Below are 21843 nucleotides of genomic sequence, written 5' to 3'. Positions count from 1 at the left end.
CTTTTGTCATTTATTCTATGTCATTCTCAACATAGAACTTGTAAAGTTTTGTTGTGCATAGCTGAGATCTTCCATACACTCACAGAAAAATAACAAACAATTTTTAATTCAAAGGAATTTGATAAAAGATACTAGATTGTTAATACTTTTCAGATTATGTGGAATTATTTCTACAATTCACAGTGCAGGAACAGAATATTTATCTTGATAACATAGTGTACCAATATGGAACATAAAGTTGCAAATATCTTTGTAAAATTTAATAGTATTAATTGATATTATAGCATTAAATAAATAAGAAATGCAATTAAGTTTCATGGTACTGCTTATAGATCTAAAAGCACACTGGAAGAAGAAAAGTTGAAATATGAGACATATTGTAAATATTAAAAATGAAGTGAAAGAATTAATTATTGTTGTTTTTGTTTGTGATGCATCTTAGTGAACTATGTGCCCCTTCTCCACCTGTACATTATTGGAGACTAACTTGTTATAGATGTTGTTGAAAAGCATACATTTTATTGCCGTCACTGGTTTCAGGCAGCCTATATTTGTATGTACACCAAGCTGCCAGAAACAAGTAATGGAAATAATAGATATTTGTTTTTCTCTTTCCTACAAAAATTTTAGTTGAGTTATTATTGATACTGATACCAAAAATGAACTGAATGTTGTTGTGTTGGGGAAGTCATTTATTATTTATTGAGGAAGGGGGAAGGTACTGTGAGGATATAGCTCTCTCTCTCATATATAAAAATATATATAAAATCCTTTGCATCAGGTATTCATGGAGTAGTTCCCACATCATTAAAACCCAATGATCTGTGCACTTTTTCTCCACATCATCAGTCTGCTGACTGATTTGACTCGGCCCACCATGAATTCCTCTCCTGTCCCCACCATTTCGTCTCAGGGTAGCACTTGCACCCTACAACCTCAATTATTTGCTAGATGTATTCCAATCTCTGTCTACTTCTACAGTGTTTACTCTCTGCAGCTGCCTATAGTACTCTGGAAGTTATTCCCTGATGTCTCCAGATGTCCTACCATCGTGTCCCTTCCTCTTGTCAGTGTTTCCATGTATTCCTTTCCTCGTCGATCCTCCTGAGAACCTCTCATATCTTACTTTATCAGTTCACCTAATTTTCAACACTCCTGTAACACCACACTCAAATGCTTCGATTCTCTTCTTTTCTGGTTTTCCCACAATCCACGTTTCATTACCATACAATGCTGTGCTATAAATTTCTCAGAATTTCTTCCTCAGATTGAGGCCTATGTTTGATACTAGTAGACTTTTCTTAGCCAAGAATGCCCTTTCTGCCATTGCTAGTCTATTTTTCATGTTGTCCTTGCTCCATCCATAATGGGTTATATTGTTGCCTATTAACCAGAATTCCTTAACTTCCTGAATTTTACACTGAAGTGCCAGGTAAACTGGTATAGGCATGCCTATTCAAATACAGAGATACGCAAACAGGCACATTATTGCACTGCAGTTGGAATTGCCTATATAAGACAGCAAGTGTCGGTCACAGTTATTAGATCAGTTACTGCTGCTACAGTGGCAGGTTATCAAGATTTAAGTCAGTCTGAACGTGGTGTTATAGTCAGCACACGAGTGATGGGACATAGTATCTTCGAGGTTGCGATGAAGTGGGGTTTTTCCTATATGACCACTTTATGAGTGTACCATGAATATTAGGAATCTGGTAAAACATCAAATCTCCGACATCGCTGTGGCTTGTAGCAGTTCGCCTGCTTTTATTTCTTCATTTGTTGTCCTCGGTGTTGACATACTCCATTGCTACGCTGGCTGAAAAATTAGGTTTGTAATTCCGACACTGACTACTGTAAATAATGTAGCCAAAAGGTGCACAGTTGCGTTTCACAGTACTTTAATTTCACTGTTCACAATCCCCCAATAATACACAGTTATAGGGCCGGTGTACTGTTGTTTAACTTTTGATAAGCCTCATTAATAGTTTGCAGCCAAACCTCCGCATACTGCTACAATAGTTTACTATTGAACATCTACAAGCAGTACAAACCTATCCACAAAATTCACAGTTCTTGAAGAATAGAAAGGTATGTATGGAACAGACACTGTCACTGTTTTAACACATGTCTGAATTTTGTAACACTTATTTCACTGTTAGGTTGATGCATTGTTGTTGTTCTAAGCAACACTGATTCCTCGTCTGAAACTTGGCCGTGGACTGACTGCCTCGTGGCCAAAAATCAGGCCCTTATACGAGGGTCACTCCAAAAGAAATGCACACTATTTTTGTAAAAATACAGTTTTCATTCTGCATGTGTGAAAGTTTTACAGTGTGCAGATACATTCTTCCCGCTTGTTTTCAAACTTAGTTCAACCTGTTCCCGTGAGTGGCGCCGTCACAGCATGTCTTCAAGATGGCTGCTACATTTGATGTTAGTCAGAAGCAATGTGCTGTCATAGAATTCCTGTGCTGTGAAAACGAGACAGTGGGAAACATCCACAAGAGGTTGAAAAAGGTGTATGGAGATGCTGCTGTCAATCGCAGTACAGTTAGTCAGTGGGCAAGCAGGTTATGTGATGAAAGCGCGCACGGCAGTATTGAGGATTGTTCTCACAGCAGCAGGCCTCGTACTGTACACACTCCAGACAATGTGCAGAGAGTTAACGAATTGGTGACTTCTGACAGATGCATCACAGTGAACGAAGTGTCACGCCATGTTGGGATACGGAGAGGAACTGTTTGCAAAATAATGAAAGTGTTGGTGTTAAAAAAGGTTTATGCCGGGTGGGTTCCCAGGATGTTGACAGTGGCTCACAAAGAATCAAGGAAAACAGTATGCAGCAAACTTTTGAAACAGTACGAGAATGGTGGAGATGAATTCCTTGGACGAACTGCGACAGGTGATGAAACATGGCTCTATCATTTTTCATCAGAGACGAAGAGGCAATCAATGGAGTGGCATCATGCAAATTCAACCAAGAAAAAAAAATTCAAAACCACACCTTCTGCTAGAAAAGTTATGGCTATGGTGTTTTTTGATGCCGAAGGACTCTTGCTTGTGGGCATCATGCCAAGTGGAACCAACATAAATTATGTTGCATATGTGACGACACTGAAGAAAGCTCGTCTGAGTCGTGTTCAATCACATCGGCAAAATCAGGATATTTTGCTGTTGCATGACAATGCACGGCCACATGTCAGTCAAAACACCATGGAAGCGATCACAAAACTCTGATGGACAATACTGAAACACCCACCTTACAGTCCAGACCTGGATCCATGTGACTATCATCTCTTTGGGAAACTGAAAGACTCTCTTTGTGGAACAAGGTTTGAAGATGATGGCTCCCTTGTGCACGCTGCCAAACAGTGGCTCCAACAGGTTGGCCCAGAATTTTACCGTGCAGGTATACAGGCACTGGTTCCAAGATGACGTAAGATAGTTGAGAGGGATGGAAATTATGAAGATAAATGAAAATATTGTTCCTAAAGGATGTATCTACACCCTGTAAAACTTTCAAATATGTAGAATAAAAGATGGATTTTTTAAAAAATAATGTGCATTTCTTTCGGAGCGACCCTCGTATATCTTCACGATAATAGGCTCTGAAACCACACATTGTTTGAAATTAAATTTACAGAAATTACAATTGAACTTAACTCCATAAATTAACTGAATACAACGAAAAATTGTGTGTTTTTAATAGTTTCTTCTATTGCAAGAGTTAGGCCGAATTATTTGTTTAAATCATGAAATTAACAAATATAGTTACACAAATAATACTTTTGACAAAACTGTTAATTACTTTGGAATTAATTAAGGGCTGGCTTTGCTAACATGTTTTTGAAGAGAGCCAAATAGGTATTTTAAATATTTCATCTTCCAAATATTTACAATTATTACAGAATTTGTATTTGTTTATACGTCAACAATAGAATTTATACTATGAAACAATTACCAATTTCACCGTATAACAAAAGATACTAACTAGGAATAGTTAAAAGAAATAAGAAAATCAATACATACATAAAAGTAAGCACAGAATTAGATCTGGTGTTACATTCTTTAAAGCTACGGGCCAATCTTTCTCTTTTACAAAATTGCAGATTCTGTTCATGTATGTTAATGGTAATTAGTTAAAAACTGGAAAAAAATGAATTTTAAGGTTGCAGATGGCAAAACAAGATGGGAAGAAAAATTATCCCAGCTTGCTTCATCACAGACTGGAAAAAGGTCTTGCAAGAACGGGACCACCAACGACTGAAGAGAATGATTCAACATGACAGAAGTGGAACCCTTCTGCAAATTGCTGCAGATTTCAATACTGGGCCATCAGTAAGTGCCAGCGCATGAACCATTCAATGCAACATCTTTGATCGGGGCTACCGGAGCCCTTGTACCCTTAATGACTGCACAACAGAAAGCTTTATGCCTCACCTGGGCCTGTCAACACTGACATTGTACTGTTGATGATTGGAAACATGTTGCTTAGTCAGACGAGTCTCGTTTCAAATTGTATCAAGTGGATGGACATGTACGGGTATGGAGACAATCTCATGAATCCTTGGACTCTGCATGTCAGCAGGGAACTGTTCAAGCTGGTGGAGGCTCTGTAATGGTGCTCGAGGCAAGGGCAGTTGGAGTGACATGGGATCCCTTGTATGACTCTGGCAGGTGACACGTATGTAAGCATCTTGTCTGATGACCTGCATCCATTCATCTCCATTGTACATTCTGATGGACTTTGGCAATTCCAGCAGGACAATGCGACACCCCACATGTCCAGAATTGGTACAGGGTGGCTTCAGGAACACTTCCGCTGGCCACCAGACTCTCCAGACATGAACATTATTGAGCATATCTGGGACACCTTGCAACATACTGTTCAGAATAGATCTCGTACTCTAGCAGATTTATGGACAGCCCTGGAGGTTTCATGGTGTCACTTCCCTGCAGCATTACTTCATACATTAGTTGAGTCCATGCCATGTAATGTTGCGGCACTTCTGCGTGCTCGCAGGGGCCGTACACGATATTATGCGGGTGTACCAATTTATTTGGCACTTCAGTATACCTTATGACTTAGCACAACCTTCCTCTGAGATGGAATCCAGACCCTAAAGCCATCTCTGTCATTCACACACCCAACCATTTGCGGCCTTAGCTGAGTAGCCAGTGCGTCCAACTACCATGCAGCAGGCCTGGATTTAATTTCCAGCCATGTCAGAGATTTCTCCACTTGGGGACTGGGTGTTGTTTGTCCCCATCATCATTTCATCATCGTCAACAAGCAAGTCACCCACTGTGGTCACCTGAATAGACTTGAAAACTGGTGACTGAAGTTCCACAGGTGAGGACATGGCCATCATCGCCATATGATCATTTCATTTTGTTTCACATTCCCCTCCAGATGTCTATGCACAGCCTTGTCATCAAACTTTGAATGTAAATTCTTGTTGACATGCTCATAACACTCCATTCCAAAGATTCTCAGATGGTTCAGATTGCCTGCTGGTCATCCATACCACAGTTCATAGAGAGATTTGTTTCAACAGAGGACTTCCCTGGGCAGTTCAAAATGTTTGCCCTCAGTTCTTTTGCAATTTGCACGCTTCACAATAGTGCAGTTTTCTCTTTTTGCAACACCATTTTGCTGTGGTGTAAAGGGTGAAATGATGCAGTGCTCTATGCCTCTGTTTACTAGCAAATCTGGGACTTCCTTGTTACTGAATTATTTTCCTCTGTCTCACCTGAACTGTCTGATAATATGATTGCTTGTCTTAGCTTCATTCAAGAACTGTTCGAGGACAGTGCTGCCTTCGGTCTTCTGCTTCAAGAAGAAAACTTTGCAAAATTTACTTCAATTATCTCTAAAATGTACGTAGTAGTGAGCTTTTCTGAGAGACTCTACAGACATAGGTCAATTTATCTCGGCATGGATTTGGTCACCAATAACCATCAGTCAATTCATTCACTTCCTGAATGGTGATTGATGCATTTCTTGCAGTGCAGATCAGTAGCAGAATTCTTCTTTGTACCCTTTTCCACTGACATTCACCTGCTTCAAGACACATTTCACATGTTATTCGTGTTGATAGCCAACTCTCTCATTATAAACTTGCAGCATATCCAATGACATCATTGAGTTCACTTGAACTGGTTGTGCTAGAGATCATGGCTGATGTGACCAGTCATCTTCGTTTTCTCAGTCACTCCATTTTCGGTTTTGATACTTTTGTTATCAAATCTCTTGCAAACACTTTTTCATGCAGCTGCTTTTGTAGAGAACAAGCGAGCACTTGCTTCAGCAACATAAAACACATCTTTCAGTTCAGCATAATTCCAGCATTATTCAACTGCATTTGGATTTTTAGTTCCCCGTCCATGAGCCTACTGGCTTACACCTCTTTTGCCAATTTAAATATTTTCAGGAACAGCAAAGTTTTTTATAAGATAGAAAATACTGTTTATTCATAGTGATGTGGTTTGTGGCAACATTGTTGCAGTACCAACTATTGATTTCAACACAGTTATTGACTGAGGCACTGAAAACATATGGCAAAAATGCAGCATTTTTTCTGGACTGATTGATGTGAATAGTTCTCTGTCTTTTTCACGAGACAAACTGCTGCCTAATGGCCTATCTGCCCACTTTTATGACATGAAAATTTTCATTTTGCGCATTCCACAGTCTTTTTTGATTTTTCACTGTTGTCACTTGTATTTTGCTGAATTTCCTTCTTGGGACTGCTGCATGCAACAGACTTGGCTGATTCGACTATACTTTGATCATGAAATTCAATTCTGTACAATTTTTCAATCAAAAGATTCATTCTTTAATTTTTGGTAGAATCATGTCCCATATCTTTAAAACTGTAATATCCTTTGCTTAGTGTGGATAAAATTAGACCACTTAAAATTCCTCATGCTTCTGCAGTTCATCACTCAAATCTATCGAAAGTTTCTGCAGCTTCATGATGTGAGTGCTAATTTCCTCTTTGAAAAAATGCTTTGCTCACCATGTTTAATCATTGCATACTGCTATGTTCGAATCGCTCTTGTTAAATTGTCCCAAATTTCACATATGTGGGTGCATGTCAAGACAACCTCAACTACAGATTTTCCTAGCACACTTGCTAATAAACTAACTGCTTTCACAGCATCTTTCAACCACTGGTGATGTGCCACCTTTTTTTCCACAGTTGCATGTTCTGCCTATTCAGCACCCTTGTACATACAGTTAACAATGTCTTCAAGTGCATATGCTTGCAACAGCACCAACATGTGTCATTTCCACTTTACCCAGTTTTCATATGCTTTGAGTTTTTCCACTTGAATTCTGTAGTCACCAACACCAGCTGCCATTTACATTGAATACTACAAACACAGGCAAATTCACATTATTTCACAAAAATTTATTTATGAGTGAAAACAAAATATTTCATGGCTTTTCACATGCGGGCTGGGGCCATAACCTCCTAAGACTGTATATTTCAAACAATCTACAAAAGATTTACTGAACATGGTTCATCAGAGATACACACACCGCAACATACAGCAATGACACTTTCACTTTTTCCAGTCCACAGATTTAACTGCGCTTTCATAACAAAGAATAAAACGCCACATTGCACAGATGTGGCAAAACACTTTGTACCTTTATTTTCAATGTTAACAGTCGTTAAAATTCATTGTGAGTAATCACAGTCCGATCTGAACCAATAAGTCACCTCAAAGCTTTATGAAAATATTGAGACAACAAATGTGCAAGTCATACAAGATTTTTCTTCAGTAAGATAGAATTTGAAGTCTCATTGATTTATTTCATTCAAGAATAGTTGTAAAGAACACAGCAGTATTTCCTGTCCCTGCTGTGTGTGATGTATTTTCAACTTTTCTGTGCATTACAACTGATGTTACATATTCCATAGCCTATTCCTATGCAAATTCTATCTTAAAATGTTTCACATTTGAGAGGATTTTAGCAGATTGTCTCTGGACGGTGCATATAGTTTTAAGAAATTCATCTGCCTAAGGTAGCTTAGCAGGAAGTATTTTTCTCCCTGAACTGTGATGATAAATGCCACTCCAGATGTATTTAATAGGGAGAGCTTGTTCAGCTTGATAGCAGGGCACGACCTGAGTGTGCTCAGACACTGCATTTAAGATACTCCTCATCTAATTATGATCTCTCTTGTTGTGAGGATTGAGTCATATCAGTTAATGTACTTTTTTTAGCACTACATCAGTGACTGCCTGTTGGATGACTATGATTTTTGTGTGAACTCTGAATGTATGAGATGGGTGTGTGTCAACATCTTTTGTAAATGCATCAAGATTCTCAACAAGTAGTGGTTTGTACAGTGGCAAGTGTTTTATTGTACAGTCAGAACTGATACCTTTTTTTATTACTGAAATATTCAATTAAATATTAATTTTCTAAATCTAATGATGTGACTTCTTCAATTATATTTGAAAATTCTTGTAAAAAAGTTCACAGGAAAATGTTTTACAAAAGTCAGACTCTAAATAAGGCCATAAGCAGAGAACTGTCTTAAACATTTGTTGCTAGGAAGAAGATTTTAAACTTACTAATGAAGAGCAAGTACACGCTTTATTTCAGCAATTGTTAACAACAATTTTCAGAGGGCTATTGTGAATAGAGAACTGGTGCTTAGTACACAGAAAACAATAAAAACATGTCACATAAAGAGTGGGTTCCATGGATCAATAAGAACGGAAATTTTTTAGTTTGTGAGGATACTTCCATAGTAAATTCAGTACTGCTTGAAGTTGGCCTACTCTCTTGCACAGATTTAAGTAAAGAGTGACACTTGACATTTTCAATAAATGCATGAAAAAGTAACAAAATTTTATAAAATACAGTGAGAATGTGAATGTCTAATTTCACTGAGACCACTCCCCTCCTTAGGTTATATCAAAGCTGATTCATTGCTCATGTAGGTGTTCCTGTTATAACATTTCTGTTCCAGTCACAAAATGTAACTTAACGATGTGCTTCAGCTGCAAGGGACTAACAGTGAATTCAAAGATGTAAATGATTTGAAAAAATTGGTTGTATTTCAGTACAGTAATTTATAATAATATGTTTATTTAAAAGCAAATTTACAAATAAAATACACTAAACTCTCACTAATCCAGCACTTAGGCTGTGGTGAGGATGGGGAGGGTAGGGGTGGCAGACAGTGAAATGCTCCATGTTAGGCAGTGGGAAGGGGGGGGGGGGGGGGGGATAGCAGAAAAGGAGAGAAGTAAACAGACTGGGTGCAATGGTGGAATGAGGGCTGTTTAATGCTGGAATGGGAACTGGGAAGGGGCTACATGTGTGAGGACAATGATTAACCTGCAGCACTTCACTGTCCGCCACCCAAGGCCTTACTGGCCAAATGTGAGTCTTTTTGTTGTGCTTGTCTGTGACTCAGCATCTCCGCAGTATGGTGATTAGCAACTTTCCTTTTCATAATATTGTTACCTTCCATCCTGGATTTTCCTGTGTTTGATTATACAACAATGAGAAATATGCAGTACTCATAATAGCATACTGCTATTATGTATCATCATCATCATCATCATCATCATCGTTGTTGTTGTTGTTGTTGTTGTTGTTGTGGTCTTCAGTCCAAAGACTGATTTGATGCAACTCTCTATACTACTCTATCCTGTGCAAGCCTCTTGATCTGCAAGTAACTACTGCAACCTACATTCTTCTGAATCTGCTTACTGTATTCATCTCTTGGTTTCCCTTCCAGTTTTCAACCCCCATGCTTTCCTCCAGTAATATATTGGTGAAGTCTTGATGCCTCAGAATGTGTCCTACCAACCAAGCCCTCCCTTTAGTAAGGTTGTATGACAAATTTCTTTTCTCCAAAATTTTATTCAGTACCTCCTCATTAGTTATATGATCTACGCATTGTAATGGGACACCCTTTTCTAACATTTTTTTTTTTTTTTTTATAGAAGTAGCCAATACCAGGATTAATCCCGAACCTGGCACCTGGCATAGGTGAACATTCTCCGCTGTTTCACTAAAAGAATTTCATATCATTTTGTATACAATGTGTTATATTTCAGACTGAAATGTATAAAAGGAAATTAATTTGTTACACTCTGTATGTACAGCCAAAATTATTCTTCTCTTGGAAATATTTGAAATTATGAAATTTTTGGTATACTTAAAATTTGTATTATTAATTATTGCACAATCTAACACTAATTATTAAATTTATTTCTGGACTCATTTATAAAATAATGATATAACTTGGTGTAAATTCTTCTTTTGTCAAGAACAATTTTTGTACACTCTTTTGCTTTGTAAACTCTTTGGAACATTATGAGTACCACTGAATGTGGGTAGCGGGGGGCATGCCTCTGATTGAAATGTACATTTTTCTTTTTTTTTATTTACAACAATGTAATTGATGGCTTTAAGAAAATGGAGATTGTGAAGTCAATGTGATAAAGAAGAATGGGATAAAATAAAAGAAAATCATAGCAACAGTTATTTAGTCATCATTAACCCACAACATCAAATCAAAATTTCATCCACAAGAATGTACCCCTAGACACAAGACTTGGAGCAAACAACAAGAAGAGAAAATGAAGATACTAAACTAAACTCCGTCCGAACAGCCCTCGGAAGGCCCAACGGAACAGACCAGCCACCATGTCATCCTCGGCCCACAGACATCACTGGATGTGGCTATGGAGGGAGCCACTACTTCTTAATCAAGTAGTTCCTCAGTTTGCCTCACAAGGGCTGAGTGCACCCCGCTTGCCAACAGTGCTCAGCAGACCAGATGGTCGCCCGTCCAAGTGCTAGTCCAGCCTGACAGTGCTTAACTTCGGTGATCTGATGGGAACTGCTTTTACCACTGTGGCAAGGCCATTGGCAAAAATGAAGATAAGTAAAAAGTTATTCTTTTCTAAACCTTATGCATCTCAAAGCTTTTGAAAATAATGAAGAACTAAGAGAATTTTAATGGTGTGTGTACAAGGATAAGATTACAGGTGTGGGTGTCAGCCAGGATCTGTTGACCGATAACGAAGTTTTGTCTGTTGCAGAAGAAGAATGGATTTTGTGTATTTGCATTTTTTTATATAAATGAACTTCAGTCACTTGGCGAAAGAAGACCCGAGAGCTGCCCAGTAAAGTCAGCTCAACAGTGACGAGAAAATATTAACAATGACAGACCGGATGAATTGAAAGAGGACTTTACAACCAAGACGAGGGACATCAATGAGAAAAAAAGATAAGTATAGACATTTTGTGAAATTAATATTTTTGGTGGACTCGTGTGATTGCTAGGGAAATAGGTAGAGACAAGAGTAGTGGTGATGAAATGAAAGCTGTAGGATGCAGCCTAGATATGTTTGAACCAAGTGAAAGTGTAGTTAGTAAGAAAACAATTAAAATTGACATTATGCAGTTGGTTTTGGCAAAATTGAGTGCAGTTACTGATCAGTTAATGGAAATATGAACTGAAAACAATGATAAAATGGACAGGGTACAATACCAAATAGATCAAGTTTGTAATCAGTTTCGGAATTGATGAATTCTTCTTGGGTTATCAGCCAAGTGGTGACGTTGTCTTGTCGCAACGTTTCGATGAGTTTTGTACCCATCATCTTCTGGTGAAGTGTCAGGATGCTGTGTTCTGCATATCTATATAGCTGCTTGGCCATCATCTGCTTCTGTAGGCCAGCCAATCACATTCCTCCAGAAGGGGATACCGCATCGGTGGTGGTAGGGGGCCGCGGCATGGCCCAGCGTCAAGACGCAGTGGCTATCTAATCTGTCTGCGGATGACGCTGTCTTCAGATCAGAGCGTTCCTGTTTTTTTTTTTTTTTTTTTTTTTGTCAATTGCGGGATTCCATGCTGCACTGAGCTGAAAACTGCTATCCCTGTTTACTAAATTGTTGTGCAGATGTATCTCCACTGCCTCTTTGAAGATTGAGTCCCAGAAACAGTTGGCGCTGCACAGCTTCTTCGTTTTTTCGAATTCAAAGGTCTGTCCCTCGATAATGCTATGTTCTGCTACCACGGACTTGTTTGTCTGTCCTGGTTGTACATTCCTGATGTGTTCAGTACAGCACTGGGAGACACATCATTGTGTCTGCCATATATATTCCATCCCACGTTCACACTCAATACTGTAAACGCCCGGCATCTGCAACCCCAGCTGGTCATTGGTTGAGCCAAATATATCTTTTAACTTTTTGCAGTGCATGAAAGATGGTTGTTATTTTGTGCTTCTTTAATATTCTTGTGATCTTAGCTGATGGCTGTCCAGCAAACGGCAGAAATGCCACACGTTTTGCTTTGTCTTTTTCTGGTTTCTCCTCCTGCCTATTGTCTGCACGCAAGGCACGTGTTATTTGTGTCTCAGTGTAGCCTTTCTTTCAGAAGGTTTCCTGCAGATGTGCTAACTCCTGTGGCAAACTCTCACTGTCACCGATTGACCTGGCTCTTTGTATTAAGGTGTTTAGTACTGAGTTACATGGTGCTGGATGGTGGCAGCTCCGAGCATTGAAATATGTCCCAACATACTGTCCAGATTTTTCTTGATTAAAATATCCAAGAAGGGAACACAGCCATTTTCCTCTACCTCCACAGTGAATTTGATGCTATTGTGTATGCCACTGAGATGGCGTAGGAACTCCTGTAGTTGTTCCTTGCCATGGGGCCACCCTACAAAAGTGTTGTCTACATATCTGTAGAACACCTTTGGTTTATAGCAGTGGTGTTCAGTGCCACACCTTCAAAGTGCTCATGTAGAAGTTGGCATTACCTGGGGCCAGAAGGAGGGGGGGGGGGGGGGGGGGGACCCACGGCAACACCATCTGTTTGCTCATAGAATTTCCCACCACATTTGAAGTATGTTGTGGTTAGCACGAGACAAAAGAGTCTGAGTGTGTCCTCATTGAAGTGATCTTTGAGTAGAGCTAAGGAATCATCCAGTGACACCTGGGTGAAAAGAGAAGTGACATCAAAGCTGACAAGTAAATCATTCTCGTCCAGACGTAACCCTTGGGGTACCTTAACAAATTCAGTAGAGTTTTTGACATGGTGAGGGCAGTGACCCAAGAGGGGTTTTAACAGCTGTGCTAGGTGCTTGACTACACCATACGTCGGAGAATTTATGGTGTTCAGTACATGACCTAGTGGGACATTCTCTTTATGAATATTTGGGAGGCCATACAGTCGCAGTGGAGCTGTTGCCCAAGGGTAAAGCTTCCTGATGGTGTTTCTGTCAGGTCCTGAGCTCTTGAAAAGATTGATGATCTTGCAGGTAACAGAAGCAATGGCGTCTTTCCCCACTTCTTTGTACGCTGGATCTTGTAGTAAGGTGTCAATCTTCTGCCACTGACTTCAGTAGGACTGTCACATTCCCTTTGTCTGCTGCTAAGACCACTATATCCTTGTCATCGCAAAGGTTCAACAGTGCCTTGCGCTCTTCAGTCGTAACGTTGTTCTCTGGCATTCTTGCTTTCTCGAGTACACTGCTGGTCTCCCTCCTCACTTCCTCAGCTGCTCTCGGTTGGAGTACATGTATGGCTTGCTCAACATTGCTGATGATGTCATGTTTTAGTAACATTCTTGGAATCGGAGCAAAGTTCAGACCTTTCGACAGCACAGAGATTGTTGGCTCATCCAGTGCTCTCCCTGTCAGGTTGATGACGGTCTTAATAGTGCTGGCTTTCTCCTCCAGTTGACATCTGCCCAAAAGTCTGAGGAACTTCCCACACTGTTTGTTGGTGGCTTTCATCTTGTAGAGCTCACTGTTTCTGAACTAAAAAATGGGTTGTCAGGTGGATTAAAACGTGTGAATGAAAAAGTCGATGTTTTAGAAAATAAATTGTTGTTGTTGTTGTGGTCTTCAGTCCTGAGACTGGTTTGATGCAGCTCTCCTTGCCACTCTATCCTGTGCAAGCTTTTTCATCTCCCAGTACCTACTGCAACCTACATCCTTCTGAATCTGCTTAGTGTATTCATCTCCTGGTCTCCCTCTACGATTTTTACCCTCCACGCTGCCCTCCAATACTAAATTGGTGATCCCTTGATGCCTCAGAACATGTCCTACCAACCGATCCCTTCTTCTGGTCAAGTTGTGCCACAAACTTCTCTTCTCCCCAATCCTATTCAATACTTCCTCATTAGTTATGTGATCTACCCATCTAATCTTCAGCATTCTTCTGTAGCACCACATTTCGAATGCTTCTATTCTCTTCTTGTCCAAACTATTTATCGTCCATGTTTCACTTCCATACATGGCTACACTCCATACGAATACTTTCAGAAACGACTTCCTGACACTTAAATCAATACTGGATGTGAACACATTTCTCTTCTTCAGAAACGCTTTCCTTGCCATTGCCAGCCTACATTTTATATCCTCTCTACTTCGACCATCATCAGTTATTTTGCTCCCCAAATAGCAAAACTCCTTTACTACTTTAAGTGCCTCATTTCCTAATCTAATTCCCTCAGCATCACCCGACTTAATTCGACTACATTCCATTATCCTTGTTTTGCTTTTGTTGATGTTCATCTTATATCCTCCTTTCAAGACACTGTCCATTCCATTCAACTGCTCTTCCAAGTCCTTTGCTGTCTCTGACAGAATTACAATGTCATCGGCGAACCTCAAAGTTTTTATTTCTTCTCCATGAATTTTAATACCTACCCCGTATTTTTCTTTTGTTTCCTTTACTGCTTGCTCAATATACAGATTGAACAACATCGGGGAGAGGCTACAACCCTGTCTTACTCCCTTCCCAACCACTGCTTCCCTTTCATGTCCCTCGACTCTTATAACTGCCATCTGGTTTCTGTACAAATTGTAAATAGCCTTTCGCTCCCTGTATTTTACCCCTGCCACCTTCAGAATTTGAAAGAGAGTATTTCAGTCAACATTGTCAAAAGCTTTCTCTAAGTCTACAAATGCTAGAAACGTAGGTTTGCCTTTCCTTAATCTTTCTTCTAAGATAAGTCGTAAGGTCAGTATTGCCTCATGTGTTCCAGTGTTTCTACGGAATCCAAACTGATCTTCCCCGAGGTTGGCTTCTACTAGTTTTTCCATTCGTCTGTAAAGAATTCATGTTAGTATTTTGCAGCTGTGACTTATTAAGCTGATAGTTCGGTAATTTTCACATCTGTCAACACCTGCTTTCTTTGGGATTGGAATTATTATATTCTTCTTGAAGTCTGAGGGTATTTCGCCTGTTTCATACATCTTGCTCACCAGATGGTAGAGTTTTGTCAGGACTGGCTCTCCCACGGCCGTCAGTAGTTCCAATGGAATATTGTCTTCTCCGGGGGCCTTATTTCGACTCAGGTCTTTCAGTGCTCTGTCAAACTCTTCACGCAGTATCGTATCTCCCATTTCATCTTCATCTACATCCTCTTCCATTTCCATAATATTGTCCTCAAGTACATCGCCCTTGTATAGACCCTCTATATACTCCTTCCACCTTTCTGCTTTCCCTTCTTTGCTTAGAACTGGGTTTCCATCTGAGCTCTTGATATTCATACCAGTCGTTCTCTTATCTCCAAAGGTCTCTTTAATTTTCCTGTAGGCGGTATCTATCTTACCCCTAGTGAGATAGGCCTCTACATCCTTACATTTGTCCTCTAGCCATCCCTGCTTAGCCATTTTGCACTTCCTGTCGATCTCATTTTTAAGACGTTTGTATTCCTTTTTGCCTGTTTCACTTACTGTATTTTTATATTTTCTCCTTTCATCAATTAAATTCAATATTTCTTCTGTTACCCAAGGATTTCTACTAGCCCTCGTCTTTTTACCTACTTGATCCTCTGCTGCCTTCACTACTTCATCCCTCAAAGCTACCCATTCTTCTTCTACTGTATTTATTTCCCCCATTCCTGTCAATTGCTCCCTTATGCTCTCCCTGAATCTCTGTACAACCTCTGGTTCTTTCAGTTTATCCAGGTCCCATCTCCTTAAATTCCCACCTTTTTGCAGTTTCTTCAGTTTTAATCTACAGGTCATAACCAATAGATTGTGGTCAGAGTCCACATCTGCCCCTGGAAATGTCTTACAATTTAAAACCTGGTTCCTAAATCTCTGTCTTACCATTATATAATCTATCTGATACCTTTTAGTATCTCCAGGGTTCTTCCATGTATACAACCTTCTTTCATGATTCTTAAACCAAGTGTTAGTTATGATTATGTTGTGCTCTGTGCAAAATTCTACCAGGCGGCTTCCTCTTTCATTTCTGTCCCCCAATCCATATTCACCTACTATGTTTCCTTCTCTCCCTTTTCCTACACTCGAATTCCAGTCACCCATGACTATTAAATTTTCGTCTCCCTTGACAATCTGAATAATTTCTTTTATTTCATCATACATTTCTTCAATTTCTTCGTCATCTGCAGAGCTAGTTGGCATATAAACTTGTACTACCGTAGTAGGTGTGGGCTTTGTATCTATCTTGGCCACAATAATGCGTTCACTATGCTGTTTTGGAAAATGAGTTAGTTGCACAATCCACAAATCAAGATGAGAATGTTAAGCATGTCAGAGTTCAACAGAAGGCTGTAGAGGAAAAAATGGAACAAAACTTTAGATCAAAAATTTTTAAATGTTGAAAACAGTATGCTTATCTCAGCTCAGTACAGCCGATAGATACACAAAAAAAGAACCGAAAATTTACGTTCCTAGCTTTCGGAACAAATGTTCCTCTCTGATGAAGGAACATTTGTTCCAAAAGCTGGGAACGTAAATTTTCAGTTCTTTTTTTTGTGTATCTATCGGCTGTACTGAGCTGAGGTAAGTACTGGCCAGCCCCTCTATCTCTTTGTTAGGATTTGTTTCACATCTTTATATGAGATTTTCTATTAATCATTTTGAAAACAGTATACTAACTAATGTAAATGTTTTAGATCAAAATATTTCAGTAGTTCAGGAAAATTACATTCACAATAATCTGTATTCAAACAGTGGTACTGCATGGTCCAATATTCCAATCAGAAGTTTTCCATCAGACAATTTACCTCCAGTGGAGTTTGCTACACCACTGTAGAGATAGTTTTGCGTCGGGCTTGAGTGATGACTAAAAGATTAAATTTGTTAAAAGATGTCTTGAAGGTGAAGCTCTGTCAGGGTAAATCTAAATTTAAGTCAGTGGAAAATATATCAAAGTTTCAAAAAAAGTTTTTGTAAATAAATTTTGGTCAGAAGCTGAACAAGGGAGTATTACAAGTGAATTTCTGAATGGTCCAAATTATAGGAATAGTGATTGTCCACTGAAAGAGTTTTGTAAGAATCAACTTAACAAATTAGCACACCTTGACAGGCCATTTGATGAAATCACATTGATTGATGCACTAAATAGGAGACAACCAGAGATGTTGTAGTCGGCTTTAGTACATGGACCTGACAATTGCTTTGAACAATTTTTACGATATGTTGACAGGCTGGATAGGGCAGTAGAAAGAAGCATGTACCATAACAATTGAAATGATAAAGATCACAATGGTATCAACTACAGAAACAGAGATAGTGGTAACTTCTATCAGGGTCAAAATGGTAATAGAGACAGAAATTTTGAACATCAGCAGAATAGGAACAATGGGGATAACCACGGGCAGTTTAATAGAAGAAACAACTATAGAGGTGGCCATTTGGGAAGCAGTAGTCCACCTCAATGAAGATTCACAGTTTTGGGGCAAGGAAATACAACAAGTACAGGACCCCCAGTTTACACCTACAACTAGACAATAATAACAGTATTAATAATGTAGTACAGGTATCTGAAGTTGAACTGAAGGAATATCTCATTTCTCATTTATGTTTTGATAAAAAGTTTTGGAAGACTATGTTTAATTATAGTGATGTAGATACTAATCACAAACCAGAATGTGAGAGTAATGAGAATATTGATGTAGTGTGTACTAATGATTTCTTCTCTTGGTCAGACAATAGTGTTATTGATATATGTAATATATGACTGTATTGGATCTGAATTACATGGTATTTTTCATGTAGATGTGAATGAGAGCTGTGATATGACTGAGGTTGGTATGTCTGAGACTGGTAGTTTATTGCAAATGAATGTATGTGAGGTGTGTGACTTTGATGGTGATGAGGCTTGTGTTGTTAATGAAGTTGTTGATGAAGTAATTACGGAAGAAGAAGAAGATGGTGGTGCTGGTGGTGGTGGTGGTGGTGGTGGTGGTGATGGTGATTATTAGGTATATGTGGAGTTTAAGAATAATGAAGTTTCAGAGTTACTTGTGAATACAGACAAGGTAAGTAATGTATGTGATGATGTAAGTGAGAGTCAAAACAGTTGTTCATTAATGTCATGAAGAGTAATGATCCAAACAGTAAAGGTGAGTTATCTGTAAGCCTAAAGAATAAAGGTGAAAACTTTTTGAAATTTATTTTGAACCAGATTGATGACAACGTAGATAAATGTGTATCCTGGAGTAAGTCAGCTGTGGTTAGTCAAAATTTGTATCCATATCGGTGGTATGAAGTAAAAGAAGATGTAAGTAGAAAATGTAATTTTGACAGTAATATATTTTGTGTTCCTTCTGCGATAAGTGATGTTAGTTGTGCTATGGAACCCATTCAGTGTGTTCAATTTTTACCTGACAATATGTGTAACCAAAGTAATGCTATGATACCAGTAAAGCGGATAAAAACCTGCAAAAACATTGTGGATGCAGCATTTGATGAAATTGAAAGTGTCTAATAACAGAGATGATGGCTCAGATTTTGGATGTCCTTACATTAAGATTAAGATTGATCTTCGGGAAGGGAACTGTTTGACTGATACAGATAGCCCTATTTGTGGTACATCTGATCAATTAGAGACAATATTAAATGTAGTAAGAATTTTGTGGGAATGTCCATTGTAGGTGTAAAGGTAAGAGGAGCTACAGGTAACCAAAGCAAATTGGTAAAATCTCAGGTACTTTAAATGTTTAGTATAGAAGGAAAAACCTTTGAACACAGGTGCTTAGCGATCCCTAGTCTGGAAGAAAATATAATTCTTGATACGGATTGGATAGTGAAAGTTGAGGCCTGTTTTGGATGGAATGCTAAAGAATTGTTTATTTTGGAACCTAAAAGTAATACTTATGTGAAAACTATTTCCTGTATTTTAAACTGTGGGAAAAGTTGTAACTATTTTCAAAACATTGTGAACCATGGTGAGTACCTGGTATTTGATGATGATATAGATTCTGATGAGACAGAGGATCAGGATTTTGAAAGTGTAGTAGATTCTAAAGTAAGGGTGACTCTTAATGACATACAAAAGGAACAACTTAGGAATTTGTTATTGGAATTTAGAAATGTGTTTAGTGAAAACCAGGGAGAGTGGAAAGGCTGTCAGTGCATGCTTTACCTTAAAAATAATCAACCTTTCTTCCTCAAGCCATATAATACACCATTTTCAAAAAAGGAAAAATGTAGAGAAAGAAATTCAGAAAATGGAAACATGAGGTGTAATTGAGAGAAGTAGGAGTGCTTACAATAACCCGTAAGTTGTGGTAAGTAAGAGAAACGGTGGAGTGAGAATTACTTTGGACTCTAGACATGTTAATAAATCTCTTATCAGAGAGAATGACTATCCTGAGAACATGGATGAGCTGTTACACAAATTTGATTATGTAAAATACATGAGTAGCCTGGACTTGACTTCTGGATTTCACCAGATCCCACTATTTCATGTGTGCGTCTTATGGAAATGCATGTACTTTTTAATTTTGTCTACAACAATGTAATTGATGGCTTTATGAAAATGGAGTCAGTGTGATATAGAAGAATGGGATAAAATAAAAGAAAATCATAGCAACAGATAGTACTTCATCAGTTATTAGTCATCAGGAACCCAGAACATTAAATCAAAATTTTAGCTACCTGTACCCCTAGACGCAAGACTTGAAGCCAACGACAACAAAAAGATAAAATGAAGATAAGTCAAAAGTTTTTCTTTTGTATATCTTATGCCTCCCAAAGCTTTTAAAGTAATGAAGAGAGTAAGAGAATTTTATGTGTGGGAGGGTAAGATTACAACATCTAATCTTCAGCATTCTTCTGTAGCACTCAATCTCACTAGATTTTATTCTCTTTTTGTCTAAATTGTTTATTGACCATGTTTCACATCCATACATGGCTAAACTTCATACAAATACTTTCAGAAACGACTTCCTGACACTTAAATGTGTACAATATGTCAACAGATTTTTCTTCTTCAGATATGCTTTTCTTGCCATCATCATAATGTTATCATTATGACAACTAAAAATCTGGGACACATTTCATAGTGAGTGATACTGCTCTATACGTACATGCTCAGGGGCAAAGTTTTCTATTAAAATGAGTGTATCATTGGATTTAATAAAGTATAATCCATATGTGTTCACACTAAATTTAAGACACTCTCTATAATCCGGCATTTCTGCTAAACTGGCAACCATATTTTCAAGCTGGATTTGCAAGAGCCTAGTGCACAACAGTAATATGATGATATAACACAATAAAATATTAAATTAGTATTTAAACAAACATAAAAAGTATACTTAACATTTTTTAAAGCCAAATGAATTATTAATATCATACTGATCCATTAAGACAATAAAATGCATCATAGTGTGTGGTGTGACGTGTTGTTCATTCAGAATAATATGTTACACTTCTTCCTCTCAAGTCAATGAAAAATGTGTGTGCGAAAACATTGTTTAGTGGTATTTAAGCAGAGAACTTCACACAATGTGTGCTGTGGTTTGATGTATGTGCAGATGTGGTGACAAAAGCATGAGTGCAGAACATTATCAAGGTGTGACGATGATCGAGTGTCTTCACCTGTGGTGGTGGAGTCGCTTGTACATTGGCATCATTCATGGTATCTTGGAAGGCACAGAGAGGGAGGTGCTGGTGATAAGGACAATGTCCAGCAGCATTTAAAGAAACAAAACCGACATTCTGTTCTGTTATTCTGTTCAAAAATGGTTAAGTGTAGCAATTTATGCAGATTATGGATTAAAAAAGGATATGTCCACCCACAGATGTAAATATTCTGATACAGTGGACACAAAATACAGAAGAGTTACTGAAAGATGTTTATGTCATTTAGCAGCTTGCACAGTTTGAGGCCCTTTTACAGATGTCACACAGCAAGATTTTGTGGCACTGCATGTTGTAATGGCGACTGGAACAGTTGCAGGGTTGAAGTGACGGAAAACACGGCGGGACCAGCGGAGCGGCCCGCGAACAACAACATAATGGTGAGGACGGACATGACCTACGAAGGACCTTATGATAACAACAAGAATAAGACAACAGAGTCCAGAAAACCTAACTAGACAACCATTCCACTCGTAAACAAAACACGAAAGTAAATACGCTGTCTAAGGCGAGGCAATATGTCCAGAGACGTAAGCAATGTTAGACTGGCTGCCTGAGAGAGAGGCAGGCGCTTAAATACTCTCTCGGGGATGCTGCTATTGGCCGCTGCAACCACGTATTCCACTGTGGTGCCCTCACGCTGAATGGGGGCCAGGAGGCGCACGCCACCACAGCTTACGGCGTGATGGTGCAGAGACCTCTAGGGGTCTTAGACGTCCATGACGCCTGGCAGGGATTCAAATTCCATGGTGCGTAATACCAGACTGCACAACAGATCCACTACTGCAAGAAACTTTGAAAGATGACTATAAAAAAGATATAGGCCTAATTAAGGTAAAAGTTATGATGAATAGCATCATGGTTACAGATCATCTGGAGGGTATCACTTCAGTTTGGCTTAGTCCAGCAACAGAACTTGGGTGTTACACTCAAAGC

General features: G+C 38.8%; 1 protein-coding gene across 1 annotated transcript; it reads right to left on the bottom strand.

The window, feature by feature from the left end:
* Positions 1-13374: 13374 nt before the first annotated feature.
* On the bottom strand, positions 13375-13791 carry LOC126474723 (uncharacterized). Its single transcript, XM_050102202.1, has one exon. The coding sequence runs from the start codon at positions 13789-13791 to the stop codon at positions 13375-13377; it is 417 nt and encodes a 138-aa protein (XP_049958159.1).
* Positions 13792-21843: the final 8052 nt, after the last annotated feature.

This window comes from Schistocerca serialis, chromosome 4 (assembly GCF_023864345.2).
Source record: "Schistocerca serialis cubense isolate TAMUIC-IGC-003099 chromosome 4, iqSchSeri2.2, whole genome shotgun sequence".
NCBI lineage: Eukaryota > Metazoa > Arthropoda > Insecta > Orthoptera > Acrididae > Schistocerca > Schistocerca serialis.
The sequence above is the reverse complement of the archived record's forward strand: the minus strand, read 5'-3'. Positions and strand labels throughout refer to the sequence as shown.

Coding starts and splice junctions, on each gene's coding strand:
- LOC126474723 (XM_050102202.1), bottom strand. CDS start 13,791: ATGAAAGCCACCAACAAACAGTGTGGGAAGTTCCTCAGACTTTTGGGC.